This window comes from Balaenoptera ricei, chromosome 1 (genome assembly GCF_028023285.1).
Source record: "Balaenoptera ricei isolate mBalRic1 chromosome 1, mBalRic1.hap2, whole genome shotgun sequence".
NCBI classification, from domain to species: domain Eukaryota; kingdom Metazoa; phylum Chordata; class Mammalia; order Artiodactyla; family Balaenopteridae; genus Balaenoptera; species Balaenoptera ricei.
Genome location: NC_082639.1, coordinates 8,082,762 through 8,105,632, shown reverse-complemented (window position 1 = coordinate 8,105,632; position 22,871 = coordinate 8,082,762). Strand labels below are relative to the sequence as shown.

The 22,871-nt window shown below is 42.9% G+C and overlaps 1 protein-coding gene across 3 annotated transcripts in view; it reads right to left on the bottom strand.

Annotated features, from left to right (window-relative positions):
• The window catches only part of PEX14 (peroxisomal biogenesis factor 14), a 141,144-nt gene that overhangs the window by 24,376 nt on the left and 93,897 nt on the right, over nucleotides 1-22,871 (bottom strand). For 2 of the 3 annotated variants that reach the window (XM_059912738.1, XM_059912746.1), the window contains one exon: nucleotides 3,606-3,734. The exons of the other annotated variant lie outside the window; for it this stretch is intronic. In XM_059912738.1, the coding sequence (XP_059768721.1) occupies nucleotides 3,606-3,734 (129 nt within the window). The remainder of the gene's footprint in view (nucleotides 1-3,605; nucleotides 3,735-22,871) is intronic. 3 annotated transcript variants of the gene reach the window in all.

Sequence of the window (22,871 nt, the reverse complement as noted above, 5' to 3'; positions counted from 1 at the left end):
TTTATGTTACTAAACAGGGCCAGAAGAGAAACAAACTGAGAAAGAACACACAACACTCTCTCAGGATTTCTAATGAAATGTCAAAGCCTTTCACCAACCTCAGACATTTACATCCTATTTTAAGAAGAGGCAACTGAAGCTGTAGGTCAGTCTTTGAAAAAGCCTAAATTGTTTACCAAAGACAGTGGGGGGGGTGGGGGGGGGTAATATTTAAGCCTAAGAAAAATTATTATCGTACAAAATTCACACTGGCCTTGCCTGTATTTCAAAGCTACCTTGCTTTCTTGTCTCTCTGGAAGGAAAAGAAGAAAAGTCATCTTAGAATGAATGAATCAGTCAAGCATTTATAAGGACTTTATGTTCAGGACTGTGTTAGGCTCTGCACATAGACACGCACACTGATTCCTGCTTCAAAGTCGAACAAAAAGAAACCAAAAGGAGAAACAGAAGATGTCAAATTTCCTCTTGCATCCCGGCCTGACTTTTCCTGAGCTCTACCCGACTTTCTTTTAAGCCCTGACAACTCTGGTTTATTCTCACACCAGGTGACACCAAGCTTCCCCTGGTGTCAACCTCCTCCCACTTTCACAAAGCCTTCTCTGACTTCTCGAGCCCACATTAATTTTTCTCTTTTCTGTATTCCTGTGGAGTTTCTTGTCTGTATAATTAATTTTGGCATTAAATCACAATGTCTTATATTATTATCTTTTTCTTAAGAGTTTATCTTATCTCTCCCAGAGAGCCTGTAAGATTCTTAAAGACCATGTTTTGAATCTCTCATGACACTGTACTGAGCATATAGCAGGTTCTTAATAAACAGTGATGAACTGGTACCATTTCTGGTAGGTCTCTTTGCTGACGCTGGCATTCACTAACATCTCAAGGTCAACCACATTCACCAAAAAGCAGAGATATCGAAAGAGGCACCGAGTGGGACACCTGCCACCAAGCAGGAGGGCGGGCAAGTCCAGAGGTGACGATGCCCGAGCACTGGCCTCCCAGGGGTGGTCTCGGAAAAGCCACGCTTCCTGGAGACATGAGTATTTGGGGCTGAGCCCAGAAAATCCCATTTTCTAGGCTTGGGCTCAGAGATGGAATGTCCTTAAAAAGCCAAGAAATGGGAAGGAAAGGGCTGCCCGAGCTCCAGATGTAAAATCTGCAGGAACACACATGAATGGAGGCCATAAATCCCTCCCAGGACGCAGACAATGCCTTGGTGATAAGCATGCAGATTGCACACCTAGTTCAGAAACTCCCCTGAGTTTGCTTGTAATTAAGGGGGTTAGAAAGGTAAAAAAATATATATAAACCCAATTAATCATTTAAATACTTAAAGTCAGATTTTTCCCTCACTCCAGGATTAGTATATTTCATAACGCCAGCAGCAGACAGCCCTGGTTTTTACTGGGGTTCATTTTAGAGCATGTTTAAACTAGTCAGATTGAGTGATGCTTCCAGCAACTAATCGCATGTCAAATAAAAGATATTTTATGTAATAAATTACCGCTACAAGTAATTCAAATGTCATTTATCAGTTTTATTATCAGTCAGGCAAAGTCTTGTTTCTCTATATTAATCAAAATCAAGCTTTTTTTTTTTTTGGAGTAGTTTTGACACCTCTTGGCAAAAGTACAGAAGTGAAGAGGTAGAGTCACCCCCAAGCTGAGAGGAGCGGGGTAACGGTACAAGAAGAATGAAGCTCGAGGGTGACAACTAAAAAACTCCAGGTATTTAAAATTATCATTACCATTGTTTTTATACTAGCGTCAAAGCAGGAAGGAGTCTGTCTCTAAGAAGATGTATTTTATTTTTAGGGCTGGGAGACTCTTAAAAATACTCCTACCTAAATACCTAAACTCATAATGCTTCTTCTCAGAGACATCTGGGCAGGAGAGTGATTTAAATGACTGAATCGCCCCTCCCAGCCCCATTCTTTTGCCTCTTCAGAAAGACTAGCAGTTTAACCCTTTGTGCCCACTGAAAGTAGGCAAACGCATGATGCTTTAGGCCAACTCTGTGACCAACAGAACAATTTGTTCTGAGCAAGAAGTTTCCAAGTAGCGGAGAGACCTGTTTGGTGTTAAGCCATGGAGGAAACAGCTGGAACAGAACAGATGTGCATTTTAGAAAATTCTGCACCCCAGCTGCCACTGCCCGTCCTCAACAAATCCCATCAAACCCTGGGCCCAAGGACACAACTGAAGAAAAAGTGTGGAGACTTAGCCTTTGGTTTAAAAGAAACACAGAGACTATGTTTAGTGACCCAAAGCAACACAATGGATCGAAAAGAATGTCAGCCAGGACGGAGAATGAGTCCCAGGCTGACAAATAGCTGCCACTGACTCAGGAGCCCCAGTACAAGGCTCATCACTGAGCACTGGTCTCAGAGGTCACACGACACCAGTGGTTTGTTAGACAAGGCAACCACGGATGAGATCAACTTGAGTTCGTGCTACTTGGCCTCACCCATTCAGCCTTTTCCAGAGAGCAAAAGAAAGGTGATATCTAAACGAGACCTGTGACACACAGAGCAGATTCTAACCTATTGCCTGGCCCCCGCGCTGTCTATACGGACGACTGCACTTCCCTAGCAGTGGGAAGGACGGCGAAGTGGGGGCCAGAAGGCAGTTCCAGGCCACGTGGTGGGGATCAAAACAAGTCTGGCATTTTAAATTGCGCCTTTTAAAATCTGATATCTGACACTTTAAAATCATGTTCTGAAAAAAAGAAAACTTCCGAGATAGACCATTAAAATGAAGACAATTACAGAAAAGGCATTTTGAAAGACAGCAGATCCAAGGCTGAAGTCTTATGTTAAACACACAAAACTGAGCAATTTTCCATTGCTTTGGAGTCCATTTTAACCTTTTTAGGTTTTTCATAAGTGACTTAAAGAAGGAGTTCTGCCTATATTTTGGAAGTGTACATTTATTACTAGCTTAAAGAAGCTTTATTGCTAAAAGTAGCTTCCATTTAAAAACAACAAAAACCTCTCATGGGTCATGTTCTCATGTAATAATTAAAAGCTGCATTCAAAAAGGACCTTCACATTTAATGTGAAATTCTCTAACAGATTGTCACTACATAAATATACATGGTATAGCCAGGACAAGGAAGGAAGGAAGAAAAGGAGGGTGGGGAAAGGAAGGCTAGCCTAAATCTACTAATATTAACTTTAAAAGATAAAACTAGGAGACAAGGTATTTCAGTGCCCAAACAAGAATGCACCCGTAAATCAGATGTTTATGTTCTTATTAGTGAAACAGTAACATGCAAAAAGCACTGATATAAGAAAACGGAAACTGAACCAATAAATACTTTTACAGATTCCTGCTTGAAACCAAAATACTTGAAACAATACAATAAACTCATTTATTCTGGTACCTTGTGCCTTAAACCTTTGTCACATACTTAAAAGTTCGTCTAGAAGAGGATTTGGGTGTGTCACACTCTTTTGGAAAAACCCAAGAGCCATCTCCTACTCCCAGCTCCCCCCACCCCCCGCCGTCACGCTTGCTGAGCCGGGGAGACGTGAAGCGCTGCCCTTTGGCCGGAGTCCTGAATCCCAGGCAAGGTTAAAACCAGAGTTTGAGCGGGTGACTTACTATACGGCTGCGCAATGAGGTGAGGGGGCTGGACAGGCACCACCTGTGTGGCTGGGCCCAAGGACGCAGGCTCATCGGCAGCCGTGCCCGACTGCTGGAAAGCCAAATCAATCTCTTCATCCGTCAGCCCTGGGGGAGAAGAGGACAGAACTGCAGGTGAGTACCTTTTGCCACTGTCCACGGCTGCAACGAAATCATTTGAGAAAAGACCTCAGAGCCGAAGGATGCCTAGCGCCCTGGTAAGTAGCTGCCCCGATTTCGGAGTCTCTGGAGCCTCTCTCAGCTGCAGTTTAACCTTAAGCGCCAGAAGATTAGCCTCAACACTGCTTCCAAATGTGGCTCATTCAATTTCCTTAATTTATCCTTGAGTTTATTGCTGCTTTTGAAGTCTCTCCGTACTGCAATTCTCCATTCTTCCCCCGAAAACAGATACCATCAACTGCAAATGTGGCTCATTTTAATCTGTAATGGTGTTAAAAAAAAAAAAGAGGGGAAAAAACTAACAATAATGCACGAAAACAGACAGGGAAACGAAAAACTAATTATTGGGTGAGACGACTAATTAGTCTAGATCGTTTCTGAAGACGGGAATAATTTGCTTTATTTTATGACAAATGCAGAAATAAAAAGAAAAATCAGGACTGACTGTGATTAGTATGAATGGGATATAGAATGTAAAGAAGAAAATAAAACAAGAAAACAGATCAAAACAAGGCCAGGCCCAAACTTTCAGATGATTATTACTCTAGACTATCATAGGCTGCCTATATTGCCTTTGGCTAGTTTTTCTCTTTCCTTTTTTTTTGAAAATCCTCCCAACACTCTAAACCACAGTGCACTTGGGACATCAGGAAATTTCAGGGCGCCATCTGCAGTGGCTATGACATGTGGAGAGGCTTTGCCCAAGGAGGAATAAAAGCCAAGTGAAAAACCCAGGAAGACGACATTTCCAGCGGGTGCACAGCTGGAATATTTCAACAGGTCGGAGGCAGACCAGGGACGCCGGCTCTGGGGGAAGAGGATGAGGGCACTGACCAATCCAGAGCATCTGCACAAGGAGTGGCGCACAGGTGTGAGAGAGACTTCCCCACACGGCAGCTCTGTGCTGCAGGGGAAGCAACCGTGTGCACAAAAGTGCTCCAAGCGCTGCGACTGGGAGAAGCAGGTGGGAGGTCACTGCTAGTCTTTGCAAAAGAGCACTCTGGCCGGCCCGAGCTGTTCTGGGAATCCCGACATCCAGTCCAGCCACAACACAGAACTTTTAAACTAGAGCCGAGAGCTCTTCCACATCGGGCCGGCAGCTCTCCATCAGAGCCCCGCAGCATGGTCTGTCTGTCCCTGGGGGAGGTGAAGTACGAGGAGGCTCTGAGGGTCAGCATCTCCCGAAGCATGGTGCCTCGAGCTCTGTGCCAAGGGGCTAGCCGGCGGAGCCCATTAATGCTCTACACACAGCGCTGCCCCACACCACACTGGCGTGTGAGTTGGCTGCAGCCGCCCCTCAAACTCCTCATGCCCCACCACAAGTGGTCAAGGGAGAATTCCTGAACTATTCTAAATGGCCCTGGACCCTCTCTTCTCCTCTCTGCACCGAGCACTCGAGGTCCCTCCCCACTTAACACTGCATCCCTTTCCCTCTTTGCCCTCAGCACACGACAGAGCCCGCCAGTGGTGGGCGAGGCCACACCTCCGTGGAGTCTCAGTGTTGCTGGGTCGCCCGAGCAAGCGCACCATCCTCTCAACAGACTGACGGGGCAGAGGAGAGGCTGGCAGGGGGCAAAGAGGATCATTTACTGGTGCTCGGCACCTTCAAATACAAGAGCTGAATTTGAATACGTGGGGCTAGCCAGGGGACGTTCCTCCTCCCTAAGCCCCCAGCTTGCTGCAAAAGGACCGCTTTACTGTGATGTCACCTCCCAAGGACAGGGGCGGGGCAGGACAGACAGACGAGCCGGGCAAACACAGAGAACACGCTTCGCTGAGCAAACGCATCCCAGGCTCCAGCCCAGGTACTGACTGCCAGTCACTCCTTCTTGGTAGAAAGGGGAACCCCTTTCAGAGTTCTAGTAGGAAAGACACGGTTTTAACCAGTCATAGTCAGCCACGAAAGAAGACAGTGGCACATGCGGCGTCAGCACGTGCTGCTGGTCACTGGTACACAATGGGACTTCATAAACCTGGTGGTTCGTGTGCCTTGTCAGCCAGTGGCTGCAAATGAGGATAATTTTCCCAAAAGGAGCATTCGGTTGCATTCTCATTTTCCCTTTTGGCTCTTTCAAATATAAACAAGTACAATAATGTTTAACGCTGGGGAAATATACAGTAAGTTACAGGCTGTGCTGCAGCCCTGAGAGCTGGAGCTGGTTAAAGGGACAGGACTCCCTGACCACTGTCCTGCCCTCTGGCCCTGAGCTCTCACGAAGCCTGTTTTCCTAATAAAACATGCTCCTTGCACTATTGCGGCCAAGCCCATTGGTGAAGCCCCGGTTTGAAGGGCATCAGCACTTCCTTCCGAGCTCTTGTTTTATACAGACCTTATCATTTGATGCTCTAAACTTACACTGGCTGGGATTCTGATATCCCTAGTTCTCTGGAGAGTCAGGATTTTGATTTAGTTACAGAAAATGAATCATTTTTCTTCTTTTTTAAAAAAATAAGCATTTTAATGATCTCACTGAATAAGATAATTTCAGAGCTGAGCCATTATCCTAGCCGTTGCCCTTATTTAACAGATTAAGAAACAAAAACCAAAAAACTGAGGGCTAAGGAGGGTGAAAACTATGCCTCAAATCATACTAGTAAAAGCCTGGTGATGCCAGATGAAACCCCAGCCCGGTGACTGCCCGCTACAGCACAGTTACAACACATCAAAATGATGCCTGAAGTCTTCAGTCTTGTTAAAGAAAATAGGAGGACTAACTTGTCTTCCCCCAGCCCCCCCCCCACCAGCACCCCATCCATAGGTAAGAGCCAGTGAATGCTGTTTTGGGGCTATCCCAAAACAACACAGGAACCTAACACCTGGGTCGTATTTGCAAATGACACCTGGACAACTTTTTGAACACTACCAGAGTGACAAGGGTAGAGCGACCTCATCTCCTTCTAATATTCTAATCAAATAAATCCAAAGGCCTCTCACAGACTGGGGCCTACGCTTCCCTTAGTGGCCTTTTCCTCTGGAGTGTCCCCAGTTTCAGGAAGATTGACTCTACAAGACTCAAGTGATTCATCTGGGACTCACAGAGCCTGAGGTGGGGTGGAGTGTCATTCCTCTCAGAACATTGCAGGTATCCACCCCGTCACCAGCTCCTGGCGCTGAAAGGACCCTGCCTTCAGGGATGGGGTACTGCCGTAGGGATGGGGTACTGCCTTCAGGGATGGGGTACTGCCTTAGGGATGGGGTACTGCCTTCAGGGATGGGGTACTGCCTTAGGGATGGGGTACTGCCTTCAGGGATGGGGTACTGCCTTAGGGATGGGGTACTGCCGTAGGGATGGGGTACTGCCTTCAGGGATGGGGTACTGCCTTAGGGATGGGGTACTGCTGTAGGAATGGGGTACTGCCTTAGGGATGGGGTACTGCCTTCAGGGATGGGGTACTGCCTTCAGGGATGGGGTACTGCCGTAGGGCCCACACATAAGACAGCCAGGTTCCCACCCACCGCCACTGAGATAAACAGTGGAGAACTTAGATTGAGACCTTGCAGAATCCAAAAGGTTAAAAGGAATAATAAAGGAAACTGCCAGTTGTAAGTGAATTATATTTGGCTCTGAAAGCTGAGGCACAGGCTATATTATAAAAGGCAGCTCTTTGCGTTGTTTACCATCACCCTGACTAATGCAGACCTTTTTTTTTTGTTTTAAATAATCTCATGCAAATTAGACACACACACTTCCTTCCAGTTGATTGCTATCTGCAAGGAATAATCTAACCGCCGAGGGACTGAGCAAGGGCTGAGCAGAGAAGAGACGGGAGGAAAGGGTGTCACCGTCCTGTGGCAGGCAAACCTCCTCCCCTCCCATCCCTGCCTCACATGTCCTTTAGCTGCTGCCTTTGGAAGAATTAGCCAATTTTAATAAAGCCTAAAATTTTCTTCTAGCACTAGCACTTTGCATTTAGATGTTCTCTCAGTAACTTCACCTCTGCTACTTGGTGATTCCAGGAGCTACCAGCCCCTCCCCCAGTCTGTGACATTGACAATTAAACTATGTTCTTGATAGAGAGCAAAACTAAGAAAGCCCTGCTCGGTTATTCCATCCACTCACTAGCTTTACTCAAGAGGAGGAGAAACGGACGAGGGGACTTGTCCAAGGTGAGCAGAGGAGCAGGATGCCTGCCTCTCATTTCACCTTGAAGACCACAGCTGCCTGATCTGCAAAGCGGCGCTCAATTCAAAGGGAGCCGCGCAGACAAGTGCAGACGAAGACCCAGAGCCAGGACGGACTGCTAGTTCCCTCGGTTCTCTGGAATCTACTTCTCCAAACAGTTCCCTTTCCCAGGAGACTGCCCCTGTGTAGATGCTGGGCCAAGGACTTCTCTTCCATCACTTTCTCCAGGGTGGGATTCTTTTAAAAGAACAGAAACAAGAGAGCTACATTCTATTGATTAATAAAGCCCCGTGTTACTGCTGCAGCAGCTGAAGTCAACGGCCTCGGGGCTGCCACACCTGCTTATTTTTATCCTTCAGAAGATAAACAAAATTGTTTAAAGATTTCTATTAAAATGCAAACAAAACCAAACCGGTTGACTGTGTGAGCTGCAGCCAACTGGCTCACAGTGCCGCTGGGTCCTTTCCCACCACTCAGCTCAGACAAACCGGGCACCGGGAAGGGCTGGCTTTTTTCGGTGGGGCTGGCGGTGCAAGGGCTTCTCAGAATAAGGAGCCTCAACGCTCTCTCCAGTGACCGCTGGGCACTGCCCCAGGGCCTGACTCCATGCAGGGGAAGAAGAGAGGTGACAGCAGACAGCAGTGTTCTCTGTACCCCTCAGGTCAAACAACCACCAGGACAGCAGCGTTAGGAGTAGTTTGGATATAAGCAAGGTGATGAACGCCCGACAGCACCTTCCGGCCCAGTCCGAGTATTATAATAAAAATGTGGAGTCTGACGGGAACTAGGGAACAGGGCCAGAGGGCCAGTGGCGACGGGCAGCAGTTACGGGCTGGCCACTCGGCCGTCTTCCTCCCCCGCCCCGTCGCAGTCCCTCTATTTACAGGACTTGGGAGATTCATCTGGGACGCAGGGAGACTGAGCAGGGGTCACCTCTCTCGGAACACAGCTAGTTATCTACCCAGGCACTCTGGGAGGAGATGAGGCAGAGAAGACAGCTGGCTAAAAATACTCCCCAAATTAAAAGAAAAATCAACTCTCTCAGAAAAGGTTAGGGGAGGAGAAAGGGAAAAAGTATTTTTATTTTATTTTATTAACATTTTGTTGGAACAGTGGAGTACAATAAGGACTCTCTGAGCCTCTAAAAGTCGTTGGATGACCTGTAGACCCCTATTTCCCAGTGCCTTGTATAAAATTGAATTTTTTAAACATAAATTACACGTAATGACGACACTGTAAAAACTAACAGTAATGGAAAGCTGTGCTGTATTTCATTAGCCTGTATTATTCCGTGCCACCTGATCCAGCCGGGCCTTGTTTATGAGTTAGTGTGTTAGCAGATGCCGATGGAAGCATTTGCTTCGACCTTGCTCTTCTCATTGGGGCATGAAATTACGACGGCAGCACCTTGATATTACAGCCATAAATACAGTAAACTGCAAATTTAAGCCAACGGCTCCTATTGTCTCTGAACATAAAGCTGATCGGTATTTATTTAAAAGGAGAACAAAAAAAATATTATATATCACCTTGTTTATGGGGCCTCCCCCACCCACTTTCTTATCCCCTCCCCCCAGCCCCCCAACCTAATTCACTTGGTTAAAATATTAAGCAAATAAGCCAAATGCTTTCTTCTCTGCTGACTGACTATTCCCAAGCAGCAAAAACAGTTTTTGAGAAAACCAGTTCCAAATATCATCACCCTGAACGAGTTTTTATAAAAATTGATCTGATGGTGGGTCCCAGTTCCCACCATCTTGATGTTGATATGTAAATTCAAGAACAAGACTTGACACTCCCCGCTCCTTAAATAAGGAAGTTCAAACAACAGGAGAGAAAGTTGCTGATGATGCCCTGAAACAGAATGTCCTCTCAGTATCCTTCTAAAAATCGTTAGGCAGAAATGCTATTTCAAAAAGCAGCAGGGACTTCCCTGGCGGCACAGTGGTTAAGAGTCCGCCTGCCAATGCAGGGGACACGGGTTCGAGCCCTGGTCCGGGAAGATCCCACATGCCGCAGAGCAACTAAGCCCATCCTTACAACTACTGAAGCCCGTGCTGTGCAACAGGAGAAGCCACCGCAATGAGAAGCCTGCACATGGCAACGAAGCGTAGACCCCCGCTCGCCGCAACTAGAGAGAGCCCGCGTGCAGCAACGAAGACCCAACGCAGCCAATAAATAAATAAATTAATAATAATAATAATAATTTTAAAAAGGCAGCAAAACACTGCCTCATGCCACCTAAGGAAAGAAAGATATCTAATCAAGAATTTAATTCTCATCTCAACACAGAGAGCTGGGAACCTCTCATTAAAACTTGCACCAATCCCTCCTTATCCCAGGGGACCATAAAGACACTATATCCTTTAAATACATTAAATGTGCAAGAAAAATAAACACAAAGACAAAAGGACACTGGATATCACCCAGCCACGTTGAGTATAAATCACCGAGTAAAAAGCCAGCGCAAAATGTACTGCACTGTTAGCTTAGAGACTGAGCAACCAGCCAGGCTTGGTCCACCGTCAGTCTAAAAGGGAAGGCAGCTCTGCTTTCCAAATGTCAGTGGGAGAGGATCTCTGTGCCGCTCAGAGAGGCAGAAGAGAGATGTAAACTCAGCCAAGTCCAAGTTCGCAGGTTTCAAAGGGTTAGTGGTGAAAACGGCAGAACATCAGCAGGCAAGCTCCTCAGCCACTACCAGTGAAGCATGCAGAAGGACAATCTTAGCAGAGAACTAAATGCAAGTTGTATTCCAAATCAGACAGGACAGGGTCATAGAAGCCAGGGCCCAGTACTATCAATGACATGGCCAAATCAACCAAGATCAAAAGTTTTGGCACATTTACTTCCAATACGTTACTCTACAAGGTAGACGGACTCCCTTGGAGCCCTAAATTATTTCAGCCACACTCATTGAGCTTAGCTCCTTCCGCATAAGGAGGAAACTTCCCTATAAAATTTATTGAGCTTCTCTGGGGAGTAGTATAACTGGTGAACAAGACAGAAGTGAGCTGCCCCTCTGTGTAACACAAATTGAGATCTCTCATGTGAAAGACTGGGAGGGTTTCCAATCAGCATCTGTGATTGTCTATTTTTACATCTATAGTCTAAAGGTTTTTTTTTTTTTTCTTTTAATCCCTCTCTGCTAAATTAAAAACAAAAACAAAGAGGAGTTGCTCCTCATATTTGATCATCAATTCCAAGGCACGACAAACATTGCCGCCGGCTGTCCCGGACAGCAGCTCTAACCCTGCAGGGTCCTTGGCAACAGGCGGGGAAGTCAGCCCTTCCCACAGTGCAGTGAACAAGCCCTAGGGAAAGGAACTGTGTCTTAAAGACTGAGGAGCAGGATAATCAGGAATCACTGCTACTTGAATGCCAAAGGCCAGGAAAGCCAAACGTATGGTTGTACATATGTGGGAAAGGCAAGTAAATAAATACCTTTAACTATACTTGAAACTTGCTCCTTTTAGAAGAGGCAGTGAAGTTTTTTTAAAGAAAAAGAAAAATTCACCTTTGACAACCAAAGTAATTCAGATCTGAAAGAAAAGTTGAAGCTTATCTAGTCTATCTCCTGTTCTTTTTGTTTCCCTTTCCTTCTGTTTTACAGATCAAGAGAAGAGAACATGGAGAGGGGCAGTGACTTTTACTCACAGCCATGGTGAGCCCAGGGGCAGAACCGGACTCCCAACACAGGGCTCTTTTTACTGCTCTGGAGGGGCCACGAGAGAGTGGCCTGACATGCCTGCTCCCCACTCTGCTACCTGACACAGCACATTTTAAATAAGCAAACTCTTAGAACCAACCACCTCAAAGACGAGGAAAAACGAAAAGGACATATGGAACATGGGGAAAACCAGGTGAAGGATACATGGGACATCCGTGTTAAATAAAAGAATCTATGTATGCACACACACAAACACATCTATGTAGTTGTGTGTACATGCATAAAATAAAGACAGACAAGAAACAGGTAATGCTGGTCCCAGATGGAGAGGAGACTGGTAGCTGGGGACACAGACTGAAGGCAGACTTTTCACTGTATATTCTTATGAACTGTGTCCCATGTGAACATATTTCTGATTCAAAAGAATAAATTAATTTTTAACAACAAAGAAAATAAGTGGAAGGAGAAAAAAAAACCTTAATTGTGAACAAAATCACTTAGAATGGTTATCCCCATTTTCTGGAAGAGAAAAACCAAGACAGAAATAGGTGCAGAGACGCACCCAGGAGCTGGGATTAGAGTGACATCCGCAGTATCTAATTTCTTGCTTAACCCACTGTGGCTGTACCCCCAGCAGCCAAGTACAAGGTGGCTTTTTTTTTTTTTTTTAATTGTGTTTTTAAAAGGCAGGCATCTGTTCTATTTTGACACATCCTGGCTGCCCAAATGTTTCTTTCAGCTCTAAATATTTGCTTCACCAATGGAAATGTTTCCATCACTGCAACAAAACAAACATTTGCTTTGGGATGGTAGGGACAGCCATACGCCGTTTCATATGTTACTTGGAACAGCCTGATTTGGGAAACAACCCTACTGTAGGACGCAAACCTAGGTGGAGATTTTTGTTCCTTAAAGAAAACCCCGTCACAAGAGTTCCATGCACCAAGGTACACTCTTTGTCACTTAGCTGAATGCTATAAAAGTTCAATGTTCGTGTGGGGTTTTCTTTTACATCTTGAATCTTAAACATATGATCAGAAGGTTTGTTATCTGGCATTCAACTTACTTCTTGAAGTTTTAAATTACCGTGCAGCTATCAGATTTTTTTTAAAGTCCTCATATTAATCTGATATGAACACATTAAAACATGTTATGTTCTAATAGGTCAATACATTATTTTGTCACCGCCTATTTGTGTAGCTCCAATGAATCTCGTATTGGTTGCTATTGTCAACATTATTAGTGTAGAGATAAATATTAAGTACTCAACCATATCTATAAATATTTGAGTGCTTATTTTGCTAGGCAATGTGAGAGAGCCAAGACCTCATCTTCCCGACCTGTTAAATGGCAGCTTCCCTCTCCCCCCCGCAATTTCTCCCATCGGATGAGTACTTTGTCTATCTTCTAAGTACAATATAACACATGTAATATTATGATATGTAGACATATGATATATAATACACAGATATATCTATCTATTGATAAAAATAGCACGCCAACTACAGAAAACATGGAAAATAAAGGAAAGCATAGAGAAAATTTAAAAATCACTCATATTGCCACTCTCCAACCATAATAACAGCCAAAATTGACTAAAACCAAGTGTCAAAGAGTTTTAGGAGCTTTTCACTTTTTTTTGGCTGTGCCGTGCAGCTTGCAGGAACTTAGTTCTGTGACCAGGGATTGAACCCGGGCCCCGACAGTGAAAGCGTCCTAACCACCCTAACCACCACAGGATAGGGAATTCCTGAGGAGCTTTTTACATTTTTAACTCTTTGAATCCCAACACTACCCTGTGCAGGGCCATGGAGATGCACAACTCCAGGCCCCACGTCACTGTGTTTGTGGCATCGTGGACCCATGCAGCTCATAACCCAAGTGGCCACAAGTGGCAACAGTGCTTTATTCTCCCCGCCTCGCAGATGGGGAAGCGAGGTGCACGGACAGTAAAGCCACTCCCCGAAGGTCCTGGTGCCACGGGCGGGGAGCAGGCTTCAGAGCCCAAGTTCTTCCTCACAACTCCACACAACTCAAGAGGAAACAGTCCAAATCTCTGTTCCAGTTGAAAGGGACACTGATATCCCTGACCTCTAGCATATCACTCACATGTATTGGTCAAGTTATTAAGACTGAATTTTTTCAAATTAAAAATGATTTTTGCATGAGAATACCCAAAGCTGGCAAGGGTGCTGTGGAAGAGCAAACTGAGCAGTTCCTAGAAGACAATTCGGCACTCTATCTCAAGAGTATTTAAAAATGTTCATACCCTTTGACAATTTTACTCCTAAGAAATAATAACATAACGTAGTGTAAGACTAATATACGAAGATGGCTTGTCACCATATTTTGAATAACAGCCAAAAATGTAAACAACGTAAATGTCCAAAGAGGAATGATTAGACAAATTATGACATATTTCAGTAATGTAATATTATTCAACTGCTCACAGTCATATGAACAATTTTTGATGGCATGGGAAAATGCTTTTGATACATTAAGACATAAAAAAGCAGGTGTTGTTATATTCATTCATAGCATGATCTCAATTATAATACATTTTAAAAAAAGCACAAAAGGAAGCAGTTTTGCATCATTTTTAACTTAATCTGAATTCAACTTATACACGTTCAGAAGGAAGAAGTGAAGGAAAAATTACACCATCAGCGGTGGAGAGGGGTCTACACTGTCATTCAACGAGTGTTGTATCTTCAAGTAAGCATGAGACAGGAGGTCTGAATTTACTGTCCGCTCATCAGCTCATCCCCACACACCCTGGCAGTCTGAGCACCCTGCTGCAGGGTGTTTTCTCCCCATACATCTTGGCACCCCTATGCAAAGCCAGCCATGTCATCTGGTGTCAAACCAAAGGTCTAGTTCACTGTGAAGGAAACTGTGGCTACACTGGCCTTACTGAAAGGTAATACACCAGTCCCCTGCATCACATCTTCCAAAGGGATTTTGGACATTCTTTTAAAAATTAATATTTAGTAGATATATTCCCATAGTACAATTCTGTATTCTAAAATGCAAAAGAGTGAAAAGTTAAGTCTCCCTCCCACTCCTGTAACCAGGCCACCTAGTTATATCTTCTAGAGGCCACCACTGCTACTAGTTTCTTATGTATCTTCTAAAGGTAGTCCATGAGTATGAAAGTGCTTTCATATATTCATATATTTTATATGTTATACATGCGTATGTGTGTATTTATGTGTACACATATATATTTATAATACAAATAATAGCATGGTATAAATACTACTCTACACCTTGCTATTTTTAATTACTATATCTTAGAGAGCATTCCATGCTATTAGTATCTATAGAGCCCTCCCACTCTATTTAACAGCTATAAGGTATTCCATCATATGGATGTACCACAACTTAACTAGTCCCTTATTGAACTTTTACTGTTATAAACAAAGCCCCAGTACAAGGCCTTGTATGTGCCATTTGTACACGTGCAAGTGTGTCCCTGGAAGTAGACTCAGACAGGTGCAGTTTAAATTTTGATAAATACTGACAAACTGCCCTTCTTAGAGGTTATTTCCCCTTACATTCCCACCAGTGTGTGCGTGTCTGTTTCCCACAACTTTGCCTACATGATCTTATCAAAGCTTTTTATCTTTGTCATTCTGAAAGGTAAAAAGATGGTCTCACTGTAGTTTTAAATAAACATTTCTTGGTGTTCTATAAACATACAGAAAAGCATGCAAATGTTAAGTGTACAGCTTAATGAATTTTCACACAGTGAGACATCCATGTAACTACCACTCAGATCAAAACTAGAACACCTTCAGGTGCATTCCTCTTGTTCCCTCCCAGTGGCCACTTAACTTCTAATACCACAGGTCAAGTTCACTTATTTTGGAGCTTTATATAAATAGAATAACACAGGAAGCAGTCTTTTACAAAGGGCTTCTTTCACTCAGCATTATGCTTGAGAGATTCATCCACGCTGTTGCACACAACCATGGTTCTTTCACTCTAACTACTGTGTAGTATTCTTATATAGGATAAGAATGAACCACAATTTATCTATTTGTTTCCAGTTTTGAACAATCTATAATTAGTGCTGCTATCAAGATCCTTACACCTATATTTTAGAGGGGAACTGCTGGACCATATGGGGTATGCATATTATCAGCTTTAACAGATACTGCCAACAGTTTCCAAAGTGGTTACACCAACTCACACTTAGACCAAGAGTACATCTAACACCAAAGCTCTTCAGTTTTTTCAATTTTAGCCATTCTGGTGGGTGTAAAGTGTTATCTCATTCTGATTTTAATTTGCATTTCTCTGTTGACTAATGAGGTTGAACATTTTTTTTTATATTTACTGCCTTTATTGGTTGGGTACAGTGTCTTTTATATATATGTGTGTATAATATTTATATACAACTATATAAATATGGTATATTTACCTATATATAATATGGAAAGTTTAATTATATTGTTAGAATCTTGATTGTTTCGTCTGTTTGTACTACCAATTATTGAGGATGATGTTTTAAAACTTTCCATTATGATGGATTTGTCTAGTTCTCCTTTCAGTCTGTCCATTTTTGCTTTGTGTATATTGAAACTACGTTACTATGGACATACATACGTAGAAATGTTAAATCTTCCTGGTGGTTGACCATTCTGAAATTTCTTTATTTCTCACTCCACGTTTAAGTCTATCTTGTCTGATATTAGTATCAGGTTACTTTTGGTTAGTGTTTGCATGGTATCTTTCCCCATCATTTTACTTTTAATCCTTTGTCTTTTCATTAAAGGTGTGTTTGATGAATGGAGCTTAGTTGTTTGGTTTTTTTTTTTTAATCCAATCTTGACAAACTCTGCTCTTAATGGAGTATTTAGTCTATTTACATTTAATGTAAATACTAAAATTTTAAAGTTTATATCTTTCATCTTAAAATTCGTTTTCCTTTTGACCTGTTTAATGTCCTCTTTTCTCTCTTCTTGCCAACCTTTTAAAATTCAGTTTTTCCCTCTACTAGCTTGTAGTCGAGGTGGGTTTTGATGGATTTCTCCACCATCAAGTTACTACCTTCCCTTTTGTAGTTGTTAGATAGCTTGGAGGCGGGAGATACCTGGCTATTTCTCTTCGAACTTTCACCCTCTAATTTTAGCACATGTCAGTAGATGATCTTGTCTGCAGTGATAATTACTGTGGTATTTGATGGGGGACCCTCAATTTTTAAGAGTAAAAAGGGGTCCTGGGCTTCCCTGGTGGCGCAGTGGTTGAGAATCTGCCTGCCAATGCAGGGGACACGGGTTCGAGCCCTGGTCTGGGAAGATCCCACATGCCGCGGAGCAACTAGGCCCGTGAGCCACAGCTACTGAGCCTGCGCGTCTGGAGCCTGTGCTCCGCAACACGAGAGGCCTGCGCACCGCGATGAAGAGTGGCCCCTGCTCGCCACAACTAGAGAAAGCCCTCGCACAGAAACGAAGACCCAACACAGCCAAAAATAAATAAATAAGTAAATTTTTTTTAAAAAAATCAATCTTACTATTAAAAAAAAAAAAAAGGGGGGTCCTGAGACTAAGATGTGTAAGAAGCAGTGCCCTAGATATCACCGTACATCCTTGACTTACTGAAGTTCCATATAAATGAGAAATTTACCACTTCACCAACAATTCTAACACTCAGAACACTTTCACTCCCTCCTACCACCTTTTGTGTTATTGCCATACATTTCAATCATACATGTATTTTAAACATTATTTTACATTATTTTACACAGCCTATATTCATTTCTTTTTGCCCTTTCACCAGCCTATATTCATTTCTCTTTGCCCTTCCTGTATTTGTGTCTTCATGTAGAATCATTTTCTTTCTGACTGAAAACTCCATTAGTGTTTCTTTCAGTGCAGGTGTGCTGGCAATGAATTCTCTCAGTTTTGTTTATCTAGAAATGTATCTTTCACTTTTGAAAAGTGTTCTATTGTGAAATAATGTCAGACTTAGAGAAAAGGTGCAAGAATAGTAGAAAGAACTCTCATACCTTTCACCCGGATTCTTCAAATCTTAAATTTATTACTTTGTACTATCACTCTCTATCAATCTGTCTATATAATTATTTTCCCTGAACTGTTTGAGATTAAGTTACAGACATGATGCCCCCTTTCCCCTAAATATTTCAGTATTCCTTTCTTGATTTGGGGAGGGGGGAGTACATGCTCGTACATAATCACAGTATAATTATCAAAATCAGGGAGTGAACATTGTCAAATTTATACCTGTAACTCAGACATCTCCTCATACTAATCCATGTGTCCACCTGACACCTCCACCTGGACATCTACTAGCGATCTCAAGGTTAGTATGTCTAACACTGAGCTCCTAATCTTGCTCCACCAAACTGCTCCATTCCTAGTTAATGGTAACTCCATCCTTCTAGTCACAACACCAAAAACCTTGGAGTTATCCTTAATTTCTGCTTCTTTTTCAGGCTCCAGATCTAACAAATCAGGATATTCCGATGATTTACTTCCAAATAACATCCAGGGATCTGAGGACTTCTCCCAGCTCCGACCCTGGCTCTCCAACTGTCCATTCTTAACACGGGCATCCAGGGTGATCCTGTTAAAGCTTAAATCAGATTATATCACTCCTCTGCTTAAAACCCTCTGATGATTTCTCATTTTACTAAAAGTAAAACCGAAGTTCTCACATGGATCAATACTCACTTCCTGTCGATGCTGTGACCTTACCTCTCACCATGACCCACCCACCTTGCCTACACACAAGCCTCCTTTCTGTTCCTAGAATTTGCCAGACACGCTCCTTCCTTAGGCTTTTGCACAAATGGTTCCCTTTTCACAGAACTCTTTCTCCCCAGAAATCTGCATGGCTTGCTTCCTCATTTTCCTCAAGTTTTTACTCACATTTCATTTGAGTAGGGCCTTTCCAGAGCGCTCCATTTAAAATTGCAACCGTCCAAGAACTCGCTATTGCTCTTACTCCACTTAGATTCGATTTCCCTTTTGTTGTTGTTTGCTAAATGTTTATTTACTTCTTTGGCTGCGCCGGGTCTTAGTTGCAGCATGCGGGATCTTTAGTTGTGGCACGTGGGATCTAGCTCCCCCTAAATTGGGAGCGCGGAGTCTTAACCACTGGACCACCAGGGAAGTTCCTCGATTTACCTTTTATTCTACTTATTGCTGTCTCTCTTCTTCCCTGACATTAGAATGTAAGCTCAATGTAGACAGGGATTTGGGGTGATTTTATGCACTGCTATATTCCCAGTACCTAGAACAGGGCTCAGGTTCTATTGGTACTTGGCAGATGTTCAATAAAACTATGTAGAAAGAATAAATAAATAGAAACCTGATATCCAAAACACATAAAAGTAATGCTGCTAAGGTTTTGGGAGAGCCAGGTAGAGCATGGAGAAAACCCAGAGTCCCACCTTCTTGATCCCCTCTTTGCCCCTGAAGCATCTCTTTAGAACCTCCAAGGAGCCCCAGAAAAGAGCGTACAAACTGTTGCCATATATTCACCCTGTGCTAAGGCACACTATTTTGTTCTTCAGCCCATGACATGCTTTGCACTCTCCAGTCTTCTGCCCCTGGGGCTCCACCCACTGCAGTAGCTTTCTCCCAGGGCTTCTCGGAGCTTGTCAGTTGTTCTGGGTTATCTCTTCCACCACCAGAGCTTTCTCTGATCACCCCAGACAGAAGCATTTTTCTACAGTGATTACTATCTATATAATATTTCTCTGATTGTCAAACACAGATGGCTTTGTAACCTTCCTTTTGTCTCGTACGGTTTTCTAATGTTGCTGAACATCACTGTCTGCCTTATTCGTTGCAGTTTCCCCCAAAGCCTGAAACACTGACTGACTTGAAATGGGCACGCACTGAGTATCTGTTCACTGTGTAAGTGTCAATAAAGCGTACTCGTTTTTAGCAGACTGCAGATTTTTAGTAACTCTAAAGAGGCACTTGTAACAATTGGTGACAACCCTTTCTTTCTTTTAAAAAAGACTTATTTATCATAAAACTCATTATCACTTTTACCATTAACATTTAATATTATTTCTGAAGCTCTATCCCATGCAATAAGGCAGGACATAAAATTGAAATGTCTAAGAACTAGAAAGAAGGTCACAAAATAATCAACTGTAGACAATATGACTATATATCTAGAAAAATCAATTAAAACCACAAGAAAGTTTAATGAGATGGCTAGATACATATTTTTTAAAATTCAGAGATTGGGTCAAGATGGCGGAGTAGAAGGACGTGCTCGCACTCCCTCTTGTGAGAACACCAGAATCACAACTAACTGCTGAACAATCATCGACAGGAAGACACCGGAACTCACCAAAAACGATACCCCACATCCAAAGACAAAGGTGAAACCACAATGAGATGGTAGGAGGGGTACAATCACAATAAAATCAAATCCCATAATTGCTGGGTGGGTGACTCACAAACTGGAGAACACTTATACAACAGAAGTCCACCCGCTGGAGTGAAGGTGCTGAGCCCCATGTCAGGCTTCCCAACCTGGGGTGTCTGGCAACAGGAGGAGGAATTCCCAGAGAATCAGACTTTGAAGGCTAACGGGATTTGACTGCAGGACTTCGACAGGACTGGGGGAAACAGAGACTCCATTCTTGGAGGGCACACACAAAGTAGTGCGTGCATCAGGACCCAGGGGAAGAGCAGTGACCCCACAGGAGACTGAACCAGACCTACCTGCTAGTGTTGGAGGGTCTCCTGCAGAGGCGGGGGGTGGCTGTGGCTCACCGGGGGGACAAGGACATTGGCAGCAGAAGTTCTGGGAAGCACTCCTTGGCAAGAGCCCTCCAGAGTCCGCCATTCACCCCACCAAAGAGCCCGGGTAGGCTCCAGTGTTGGGTGGCCTCAGGTCAAACAACCAACAGGGAGAGAACCCAGTCCCACCCATCAGCAGACAAACGGATTAAAGTTTTACTGAGCTCTGCCCACCAGAGCAACAGCCAGCTCTACCCACCACCAGTCTCTCCAATCAGGGAACTTGCACAAACCTCTTAGACAGCCTCATCCACCACAGGGCAGACAGCAGAAGCAAGAAGAACTACAATCCTGCAGCCTGTGGAACAAAAGCCACATTCACAGAAAGACAGACAAGATGAAAAGGCAGAGGGCTATGTACCAGATGAAGGAACAAGATAAAACCCCAGAAAAACAACTGAATGAAGTGGAGATAGGTAACCTTCCAGAAAAAGAATTCAGAATAATGATAGTGAAGATGATCCAGGACCTCGGAAAAAGAATGGAGGCAAAGATAGAGAAGATGAAAGAAATGTTTAACAAAGACCTAGAAGAATTAAAGAATAAACAAACAGAGATGAACAATACAATAACTGAAATGAAAACTACACTAGAAAGAATCAATAGCAGAATAACTGAGGTAGAAGAACAGATAAGTGACCTGGAAGACAGAGTGGTGGAATTCACTGCGGCAGGACAGAATAAAGAAAAAAGAATGAAAAGAAATGAAGACAACCTAAGAGACCTTTGGGACAACATTAAACACAACAACATTTGCATTATAGGGGTCCCAGAAGGAGAAGAGAGACAGAAAGGACCCGAGAATATATTTGAAGAGATTATAGTCGAAAACTCCCCTAACATGGGAAAGGAAATAGCCACCCAAGTCCAGGAAGCACAGAGAGTCCCATACAACATAAACCCAAGGAGAAACATGCCGAGACACATAGTAATCAAAGTGGCAAAAATTAAAGACAAAGAAAAATTATTGAAAGCAGCAAGGGAAAAACGACAAATAACATCCAAGGGAACTCCCATAAGGCTAACAGCTGATTTCTCAGCAGAAACTCTACACGCCAGAAGAGAGTGGCATGATATACTTAAAGTGATGAAAGGGAAGAACTTACAACCAAGATTACTCTACCCAGCAAGGATCTCATTCAGATTCGATGGAGAAATCAAAAGCTTTACAGACAAGCAAAAGCTTTACAGACAAGCAAAAGCTAAGAGAATTCAGCACCACCAAACCAGCCTACAACAAATGCTAAAGGAACTTCTCTAGGCAGGAAGCACAAGAGAAGAAAAAGACCTACAAAAACAAACACAAAACAATTAAGAAAATGGTAATAGGAACATACATATTGATAATTACCCTAAACGTGAATGGATTAAATGCTCCAACCAAAGACACAGGCTTGCTGAATGGATACAAAAACAAGACCCATATATATGCTGTCTACAAGAGACCCACTTTAGACCAAGGGACACATACAGACTGAAAGTGTGTGGATGGAAAAAGATATTCCATGCAAATGGAAATCAAAAGAAAGCTGGAGTAGCAATACTCATATCAGATAAAATAGACTTTAAAATAAAGAATGTTACAAGAGACAAGGAAGGACACTACATAATAATCAAGGGATCAATCCAAGAAGAAGAGATAACAATTATAAATACATATGCACCCAACATAGGAGCACCTCAATACATAAGGCAACTGCTAACAGCTATAAAAGAGAAAATCGACAGTAACACAATAATAGTGGGGGACTTCAACACCTCACTTACACCAATGGACACATCATCCAGACAGAAAATTAATAAGGAAACACAAGCTTTCAATGACACAATAGACCAGATAGATTTAACTGATCTTTATAGGACATTCCATCCAAAAACAGCAGATTACACTTTCTTCTCAAGTGTGCACGGAACATTCTCCAGGACAGATCACATCTTGGGTCACAAATCAAGCCACAGTAAATTTAAGAAAACTGAAATCAAATCAAGCATCTTTTCTAACAACAATGCTATGAGATTAGAAATCAATTACAGGGGGGAAAAAATGTAAAAAACACAAACACATGGAGGCTAAACACTACGTTACTAAATAACCAAGAGATCACTGAAGAAATCAAAGAGGAAATCAAAAAATACTTAGAGACAAATGACAATGAAAACATGACGATCCAAAACCTATGGGATGCAGAAAAAGCAGTTCTAAGAGGGAAGTTTATAGCAATACAATCCTACCTCAAGAAACAACAAACATCTCAAATTAACAATCTAACCTTACACCTAAAGGAACTAGAGAAACAAGAACAAACAAAACCCAAAGTAAGCAGAAGGAAAGAAATCATAAAGATCAGATCAAAAATAAATAAAATAGAAACAAAGAAAATAGCAAAGATCAATAAAACTAAAAGCTGGTTCTTTGAGAAGATAAACAAAATTGATAAACCATTAGATAGACTCATCAAGAAAAGGAGGGAGAGGACTCAAA